The sequence below is a fragment of the Raphanus sativus genome, chromosome 5 (genome assembly GCF_000801105.2).
Source record: "Raphanus sativus cultivar WK10039 chromosome 5, ASM80110v3, whole genome shotgun sequence".
Taxonomy (NCBI): domain Eukaryota; kingdom Viridiplantae; phylum Streptophyta; class Magnoliopsida; order Brassicales; family Brassicaceae; genus Raphanus; species Raphanus sativus.
Window position 1 is genome coordinate 18,112,931 of NC_079515.1, and position 9,974 is coordinate 18,122,904.

Below are 9,974 nucleotides of genomic sequence, written 5' to 3' on the forward strand. Positions count from 1 at the left end.
TCTAATTATCAGCAACTTGCTTTAATTATTCTTATCTGATAACACATATCATTGTTTTCACCAGTTGATGCACTTGCAGGTGACTAGTAAGGTAATAAAGAGTGGACCGAATGTTTTAAGGAACCCCACAAAGATACAACACTCATGTCCACAGGAGAGTGGACTTGAAAGTTCAGTCATTTTCGTTTCTCTATTTTGCAAATGGGAATGAGTATATACTTTGGCTTCCTTTTCTTATCTCATATAATATCATCTCACTGTTTTATTCTCGAACTTAGGAGTATAATTATCATCTAACGCCTAATACAAAAGAAAGTCGTCGGATATATATCTCGGATACTTAAGTAAAATCAACCAAAATTCGACGACTCAAATCTTTTTCTGATACTAATATTATTCCTTGGTAGCAGTGGGGCAAAATATTTATTCCTCTGGATGCATTCTTTACCTCAACTTCACTCGATGCAGTGCCATGTAGGCCATGAGCCGATAACCCACCAGCATAACTCCCATAACAAGCACGTCTATCCATAAATTGTTCAGTCCCATGGCTTTGATTCCTGGGAAGTCTCCAACTCTGCACCAGACCCCTTCTGAGCACTCGTAGTAGTCTTCATCAGTGTACTGAATACCCAAAAGCAGCTTGTAGCAGTAGTAGCTATAGCTTAGATACTTGAGCCATACGATGAAAGGAGGGATTTGCTGAACGTAATACCCTCCAGCTATGAGAAACACAAGTGTAGTAACAGATGCTAACGTTGTGGCTTGCTTGATGTTCATAAGGAGAGCACCGAATGCTAAACCAAGACCTTGAGCAACAAGGACGGAGTAGAGAACAACCAGTAGTGAGAGGATAAACGTTGTGGGGTCAGGTTTGAGCCCACCCATCCAGTAAATTATGAACACAAAAGCAGTTGGAAGGGCGAGTTCCAAGGGCAGGTCTCCAATGTTTCTTGCCATGAAATAGGAGGAAAGACGGTACATTCCGGATGACCTCTCCTTGATTAGCATTCTCTTCTCCTGGGGAAATGTGAAAACCGCGTTGTATAGCGGGTAGAACCCCCAAAAGACTGAGAAGAAGAAGAGTAAGGCAGTCTGCAATGTAGAATGACTGTTAGAACAGTAATAAAATATGTGATGGGAAGAAGAGTAGTGATGATCATTATTTATTATTTATAAATCGGAAGAAGAGCCTTACTCTATCCTGAATGTGAGATTTTGGAGTATGCCACCAGAGAAGGCCACCAAGGAAAGCCACACTGATGACTTGGAAAATCCTGAGCTTGTTGAAAGATTCAAATCTCCTCTCTCTGACCCCTCTTTGGAGCAATACAGTGAACTGGTACCACCAAGTTGTGCACCACTGTTCTGACTTGATACTTTTTGCTGCTCCATTTAAATAACAGATTATTTATTAGTCATGTAGAGGAGCAGAAGCAGAATAATACAAGAACTACTTTTAGAAAAAATATAACGAAAATTATTACCAGCAGCTTTGGTGTATTCATAGCTATGGGAATCTGCATTACAGAGTTCAGCTTTCAGTTTAGTAGATATGTTCTTCCCGTAAGCTGAAACAAGAGTTTCTTTCACTGTCTTTTGTTCTTGTTCTGACGTCTCCTTTTGAGAATCAGGTGGTATTCCTGTAGTTTACCAAATTTTGATGAATTAAAAAGGATTTATTTTTCATCATCTAGAAGCTTAAAGAGAAAGGTCTTTTACCGTTTGCAAGGTCAAGTAAAAGGTCAGCTGGGTTAACTGTCATGGAAGTGGAGAATCCAACAGAGCTGAAATATTCCATAGCAGAAGATGCCGGGCCATAATAAATAGGACTGCCTTCAGACAGCAAAACCACCTTGTCAAACATATGGTATATGCGGCTTGATGGCTGATGAATGGTGGTAACTACTGTCCTTCCCCCAGAAGCCAGGCGTTTTATTGTGGTCACGATGCGATGAGCAGTGGTCGAGTCAAGACCCGAAGTTGGTTCATCAAGAAGGAGCAAGCTAGGATTGATCAGCATTTCTTGACCGATGCTAACTCTTTTTTTCTCCCCTCCTGATATTCCTCTGAACAGTGGTCCTCCTATCATGCTGTTAGTACACCGAGTCAATCCGAGTTCAGAGATAACTCTGTCCACATGGTCAGCCTTCTCGTCTCTGGTCAAGCTGCTTGGTAGGCGTAGAAGTGCTGTAAAGAAGAGAGTCTCCCAAACCGTGAGGTGAGGGTAGAGGACATCATCCTGAGCAACAAACCCTGTTCTCCGCTTGATGCAACCAGAGAAAGGCTGACCGTTGTACATGACTTTGCCGGAGAAGGTTTTGGAGAGGCGGCCCCCGAGAGCTGAGAGAAGAGTGGTTTTGCCACTGCCTGATGGACCTAACATAGCTAGAATCTCTCCTGGACAAACCATACCCGTTATCCCATTCAGAATTGTCTTCTCTTTGCAGCTCCATGATCCTAAACACTGACCTGTCTGCTCTATCTTAACCTTGTACACAACCTCCTCAAACTGTACAACAACAAATAAATCAATGGAAAGCTATGTAAGAATTATATCTCTTCTTTTAACCAACTACCAAGCTAGAGGAAGAAGAGAAGAGAGAGTAATATTTATTTATGAGATATTTCTGTGCATGTAAAACTCCAAAACTCAGTAGAAATTTGAAAAAAAAAGTGAACAGAACTGATTCTCTTTTGAGAGTTAGAGAGAGAGAGAGAGAGACCTTGAGAGTTATGGGGTACATGGAAAGCTGGAGACCAGGTTGTGAATTGACTAGTACAGACTTTCTCTGTGTTTCTGACATATCTGTCAAACCTTGTACCATGGCTTCGCCATTTTCTTCAGGCCTTGGTGCTATGCAGTTCTGAGGCATGATGGTTCCGGAACTAGTTTTCCTTACTTGTCCTTGTAGTTGTAGCCGTTGTGATGCTCTTATGGAAAGTTCTTAATGGTGGTAAGAGTATCAAAGTAAACAACAAAGGTAAGAAAGATTAAAAAGTGAGTGTCTTTGGTAGTTTTCTTCTTGAACTCCCTCTAAGGGAACCCATGTGAGCACATGAATATATAGTAGTATGGGAAACACCCTTACACACATAGAATTAGTCATGTGTCTTGCAAGAAAGAGGAAGAGAGAGAGTAAGATTACAAAAAGAAAAAAAAAAGATTTCTTTACGATGTTGGCCGATCAATCGTCTGTGGTGGGTTCCCACCTTCTCTCTCTCCGGTTAGTTTATTCTAAAGCTAAATATTTTACCAAATATTTATACCTATCTCTTCCTTTGTTCTATTTATTCATGAGAATCTCACCTCTAATTCCATTTTTCTCTTAAGATAAATTAAATAAAGCAGCCTTTGGAGTTTTTGACTCTTGTGGATTCTAATATTTACAATTTTCACAATTTGCACAAAGTTTCTCTCTATTGAAATTTCATCTTTGTTAGGTTCTCCAAAACTTTTAACTATGACGTTTGGTTTCAGTTAATTTGGTTTTTGACTTTTGAATATAAAAATACAAAAACTGTTCAAATATTTATAAAATTTGATTTCACTTTCAGTTCAGTTCTTTTTATCAGTTTGGTTTGGTTAGAGTAACTTGAGAATCTGGAAAAAAAGATCTTAGTCCAATTTAGTTTGTTTTGATTCAGTTTTGGTTTCATTTTTCCGGATAATTTTGAGTAATTCCGATAAAATTATCAGTTAATTCTTATTTTTCAGATAACATACTAAATAATTTAGATTGTTCAGATGAAAATATTAGATTCGTCTTTTTTTAATTTATGGTAAAAATTCCCGAGACATATTCTTAACCGTTTGATGTGATTGCGGATAATCAGAATGACACATTTTTAAGCAAGTTCTGAAAAACGGAGCTCAAAGCATAAGAGTACTAGGTGCTTTAATTATTTAACCATATTTGGTAACTTCTTCAAGTTATTTCTTTCACAAAGATGATTTACATTTACATACAAAAAGTGGAAACTAAAAGGAAGAGACTTTGCGGCTTTTGCATTATACATGACCAATAATTATGCTCTCCACCATTTCAGAACTCAAAAATAGCTATACCACAACCAATCCAAGTGGGAAAGATCCTCTAAATCTTCAAAAGAGTAAAATATCTTTTGTAAGTTTTTCTATTAATATTTTGGTTATGTTATTTTAATATGTATATTTCACATGCCATCTCATATCATTTGTTATACTGCATTATCAAGCTCTAATGTGCTGGTGTTGTCTGCATGTGTAACACTTTATTTCCTCAAGAAATAATTTCTTCCTAAAGAAGCACATTACGCAGAAAAGTTTTTAGAGCTGGCGATCTGGTCATAGATACACTTCCTTCATTTGTCTATTAACCAAAACTCAAAATTCAATATTACGACAGTTTTATGTTAGTGTCCTAGTCTTTTGATTCTTCATATCTTGTAGGAGTGCATATCACCCATGAAAAAGGTTGTAGCATGCCTGTGACACAATACCAACCATTCACAAGATCAGATTCTTGTGATAGCTTGAGAATCTTATACTACTATTCTTGAATAATCACCAGAGATAAAATATGAAATAACTTGGATTTTGAAAATATGTCTGTCATATCCGGACGACTGGATCTAGTAGTTGGTAAGCTCGTTTTGATAGGAAGAATTATCTAGTGTCTGGTGAAAATATATGGATAGAGAGAGAGTCCCTTCGGGGACATCCCATAAAAAATATATGGATAGAGACATAGAATGATCAGGCTTAACCTCCAGTGAATTCCCCATCAACCAAATAAAAGACAGTATCTTCGCACGTTATTCTTCTTGTTATATCAACAGAATGAGTTACATTTTCAGACAAAAGTTGACGCTATAGGCATCTTTCCCAACGTCACATTACTATATCAATTTTTTTTTGGCATCACATTACTTTTTCAATTTTATTTTCTTTTTCTAACAAATTATTAGAAAACTCGAAGACCTTTGGTGCATTTAATTTCTAGATCGGGAGCAGTCTGAGGTAACTCATCATCCGTTAGAGGGGATGAATTGTCTTTTCCAACACAATTTGTTTCGAACCCTGATATTCTTTTTTGAATTATATAAGGTGTCCTGGTCTTACTGAAGTGACTCCAGACAAAACACATATTAACGGCTTACATTTTTGTTCACATGTTGGTTCCCTATCCATGGCAATGCCAAAATTTTAATTATTCAATGGCCAGAAATCGAATCCTATTAGTTTCATCGTAATAGACTTTGTCTTTAAGTTAATCACCACTGCACCATAAGCACCAAGCACCGGTTCAATCCGGATCCAAGAAGACTACCAAGAGCCAGCATCAACAGTAATATTAAAAATGAAATTCTGTTTCTATTGTTTTTTATGTCAATGATGTGTCGAAACTCGAAAGGAGCTTTGGAACGTTTTTTGTTAGGTAACCGAAATGGAAAATGTATAAACTATTATAATTATGTAAGATATTGCGTTGAATGTGATTCACTTGTTCTTCTTCTTTTTGCTATATGAAGGGTTGTTCAATTCAGATTTCAGTCCTAGACTCCTAGTTCAGTTTTTTGGTATTTAAGTTTATAAAATTATTTACTGTATTAAAATCATATTTAATTTGGTTTGCTTCGGATTTAAATATTATCAATTTTATTCTATTTTATACTAAAACTCATATTTGTATTTACCTTTATAATATTTTAACAATTTTAGTTTACATGATTAAAAATTAGATTTATTAAAACAGAAATATATTTAAAGTACTGTAAGTTTTACATAGATTTTTTATTTAACTTAAAATAAGTATTATAGCTTCATTAAATAAAATAAGAAAATTTAGTAATAGTAAATTATTTAAATAACTCATTTTAGCATAATATATTTATAACGCCCCGACCCGTCCACGGCTAATGGGTCACCCACACCTGCTCACTCGGCCCGTGGATCTCATTCCATCCGACGGTCGGTCGTTAATTTTCCAAGGCTCGAAATCATTGTTTACTGACCCTGCAATCACCATCCGACTTTTCTCCGTGTTTTGGCCTCACTTACACGGTATCGCGAATCACTTCCCGATAGGTCACCCATCTTTCCACTACTCCACCCCAAGCACACTTAACTCTAGAGTTCTAAACGGATGTGTGACGGAAAAAGTAAGTTAACTTTGGTGACATAGGTAGCCAAATTAATTCTCTTAAGTCTTTCCGTATATCACAACTCGGGATGTTACAATTCATCCCCTCTCAAAGAACGCAACGTCCTCGTTGCGTCCCACGACAGGTCTCAAGATGCCTCTCAGGTCAGAACTGAGACGGCTAACCAGCTCTGATACCACTTGTAACGCCCCGACCGCCCACGGCTAATGGGCCACCCACGTCCGCTCTCTCGGCCTGTGGGCTCCATCCCATCTGACGGTCGGTCGTTAATTTTCCAAGGCTCGAAATCATTGTTTACTGACCCTGCAATCACCACCCGACCTTTCCCCGTGTTTTGGTCTCACTTACACGGTATCGCGAATCACTTTCCGATAGGTCACCCATCCTTCCACTACTCCTGCCCAAGCACGCTTAACTCTAGAGTTCTAAACGGATGTGTGACGGAAAAGGTAAGTCAACTTTGGTGACATAGTAGCCAAATCAATTCTCTTAAGTTTTTCCGTATATCACAACTCGGGATGTTACAATATTTTTTCTAGGAATGTAACTTTCATTAATTTTCAAACATTTAGGTTACAAACAAGAGGAGAGTTTAACAAAACTCTACAAGCAAAAGAAAATAAACCACAAAACAAAGTTGTAGAGAGAGACGTCTATGTAAAATGACATCAAATTCAAAATAAAATACGAATGTTGAAACAAGGTTCAACAGCAGCGTCAAAAGCTTGAGATTTTAGTCATTTTGAATTATGATGTTAACACCCAATCCACACCTCAGAATATATATCACCGAACGAAATCCATTGTATCTTCAAGTTCTGAACGGACTGCTCCACAAGATCGCAAATCGGTTATGGAAATGGACAGACTCCGCCACATAAGTTAAGGAGGGAAGGCACTCATGAGAGAGGATGCATATGGTGATACCGTTCGCTCCTCAGAACAGAGAGTGATGACGGTGGTGGTCGTGATTGGTCTGGTGAACACGTTGGTACCTGAGAACATAAGGTACTCTTTGGACAATAGAAATATTGCAATGTGTACACGATGCCTTTGGTAAAAATCTATGTGGACCCACCAAAAAGACTGAATAGCCTCATTTCCAAGTGGCTGTGAAGCAATGATCAAGAGATGGGGGCCTTTGAGCCATATTGGGCTTTCTAACTCGAAAAGGAAATGGCTGAGACCCATCTCATGGTTAGAATTAATGGCTCGATCTTTGACGAACATAAAAACATGATAGCTGAAGAAACATGACGGCCGAGAGTGCAAGAGGCTACAGATGAGCATGATGGTAGTGAAAACCTCACTTCTGGTGTGCTATGTATAGCTGGCGTCAGAGAGGTGCATGTAATTCGAGGAGAAGCCTCCCCAAGAGTTAACCTAACCTAGATTCACGAAGGAGACCGGTGGCGGTACATGATTTCAGGTCGATGAGGTTCTGGATCTAGAGACCGCGTTATATGTGGAGCCCCATAAACACCAGTGTTCAAGACGTTGGAGGATATCGATGGAAGATGTACTTGTGGTAGGGTGGGAGGCGGAAGTCGAAGAGGGGCTTTGAGCTGGAGAGACACAGTAAGAGAGAGAAGGAGGTTAAGGCTCATAGATCTGAAGGTCCGGTATTTGTGAGACGATGGGCAAAGGAAGCAAGAGTGACATATTTTCCGGGAGCTCCCAGTATGTTTTACAGTTCCTGTGAGATTCCACCGACACACTAAGATCCTACATAAGAGCTCAGACCGTAATGAGATCACAAACGAACAGGAGAAAAAACAAAAACCTAAAATGAAAAATCAAAAAGAGAGAAATCTCTGAAAAGGAAACAAAGCAGCGAAAGTGGAAATCAATGCCGGTGAGAAGTGACTCCGCCAGCACACAAAGACAACACATATACGGCTCCTCAATCATAGTGTTTGGGAGATTTTGAAATTAGGCTAAACCCCAAAGTTGGTTTTTAAACAAATATCTATCAAGAAACTTTTTTAGCTTAAAACAAAATAGTAAATTATTTTAGCATTATAAATATCAAGATTATATCAACAAAATAAAGTGTGTATATACTATCAATGATATATATTATATAATTTACATATAAAAATATTACTAAACTTTAAATAATAGGTTTATTCAGTTTGATCAGTTTATATACTAAATCATCTTCATATATTGTGGTCTTCAAAAATAAAATCGATAGTTGATTATATATAGTATTGACAAAGTCAAAACAACTTCTATTTCCGTTCAGTTTGATTTTAATTGTCTGGTTTTATTAAATTGAAGACCCTTGAGTATCTTTCTTTCACTTCCCTTGATACACTCGTATTTGCACATGTTTCGTGTAAAAGTTTTCTTATTAGTTGAGGATGCAGTCATTTTTAATCGAATTTCATGATAGTAAGGTCAAATAAACATCTTTTTTTTTCTCTAAATGAAGACACATCTCTCGAACACTATTTCCGAAGTGATTTACTTAGATTTCTTCACTACTTTCATTCTCAAGAAAAAAATGACATGTTTTATTACAAAATGTGACAAAACATACCCTTTTATGATATGCATTATTGTCTTTATAAATATTTATATTTTTGTAAAAATACATTATCTTTCTCTCTCTAAACAAACTCCTCTCCCTTCTCTCTTCTAAGCTCTTTCATTAATTCCGTCTGATCACCGGTTCCGGCTGCTTCCATAGAGCCAGAGTCGGGTATATTTTGTTTAGTCTGTGTGCTTAATCGGTGTTGTTGCATGTGGTGTTGTTGCATTCGGATTTTGAAACTAAATTATGTAGATCGTGGTTGATCTGTTTCACATCGATCAGATTTTAGCTTGGCTTGCGGTGGAGATCCCCGATTTTCCAATTATTTGGGTGGTGTCTGTTTTTCTAAGTATGCATGTTCGGTTTCCTTCTTGTTGGCTCTTAGGCTTCACAGTTTCTCGATCCTTATTCCATCTTGATTATCAAGGCTGATTCTGGCAGCTGTGAGGTGACTCCCTCCCTGCCTTTATAACCTAGAGGATTGATTGAGCCTCATCTATCTCGTGCTTTTTATGTGACGAATTTATGTGGCTGGATTTGACTTTCGCCGTTTCCGGTTACAGACTACGAAAATTCATGTTCTATTTCTCCGGGATTTGAAGCTTATTCTTAACCAGCCTGCACTATTCACTATGGGAGGTTTCTGTTTCCTATTATCTTCATCAAGAGCCGTATGGAGTTTAGGATGCATGCTGCTTAGGAACTTTCGTCCTTGTTTTTGCTTTTTGCAAGCTTTAGTTTGATTTTTAGTTTCAAAATCGTCATTTATTACTTCCAGGGATTGAATATCATCCACTGGCTATGGACTCCGGGGATTCATGTGAACTCGTCGGCTTTGGGTTTGATCTTGTGTTTGGTTAAAAGTTTTATGTTCCTGTGTATTTGTTTAATATGAATATAATTTTGAGAGATTTACACTCTAAGTCACTTATTGACTTTAAGCATCACTCTAGATCATTTTTCTCTACTAAGACACTTTCTTGCAACTAGAGGCCCAACTAGTTTCCGTTGGTTAGCGTGTGCAATAAAGTCTGGTTACGATTTCGAAATTCAAATCACAATGGCCTTTTCGGTTTCTCTTTTAATAATAAAAAACTGAAAGCGGTGAGATATTTTCAGTTTCCCTCCCCTCTCTCATCGATATTCCCATTATCAGAGAAGGATATCCGATTTGACCGACGATACACCGATAACCTTCCGATCATGGCTTGTTTTCCGATTACAGTAAGCGATGAGGAGAAGCGCTCGCTTTCCTGGCAAAGGTCCGTCGGACTGTCACTTTTTCTCC

At 37.9% G+C, this 9,974-nt stretch overlaps 1 protein-coding gene across 1 annotated transcript; it reads right to left on the bottom strand.

Moving 5' to 3' along the window:
* Positions 1 to 202: 202 nt before the first annotated feature.
* Positions 203 to 3,060, bottom strand: LOC108856383 (ABC transporter G family member 14). The gene is made up of 5 exons (XM_018630165.2): positions 2,727 to 3,060; positions 1,723 to 2,512; positions 1,488 to 1,643; positions 1,199 to 1,386; positions 203 to 1,095 (listed from the first exon to the last, which is right to left on the bottom strand). Exons 1-5 carry the CDS (start codon positions 2,874 to 2,876, stop codon positions 445 to 447), a joined length of 1,935 nt encoding a protein of 644 aa, XP_018485667.1. The 5' UTR covers positions 2,877 to 3,060; the 3' UTR covers positions 203 to 444.
* Between the last annotated feature and the right edge of the window lie 6,914 nt (positions 3,061 to 9,974).

Coding starts and splice junctions, on each gene's coding strand:
- LOC108856383 (XM_018630165.2), bottom strand. CDS start 2,876: ATGCCTCAGAACTGCATAGCACCAAGGCCTGAAGAAAATGGCGAAGCC. Junction 1,644..1,722: donor TTTACTTGACCTTGCAAACG/GTAAAAGACCTT, acceptor GGTAAACTACAG/GAATACCACCTGATTCTCAA. Junction 1,096..1,198: donor AATCTCACATTCAGGATAGA/GTAAGGCTCTTC, acceptor TCTACATTGCAG/ACTGCCTTACTCTTCTTCTT.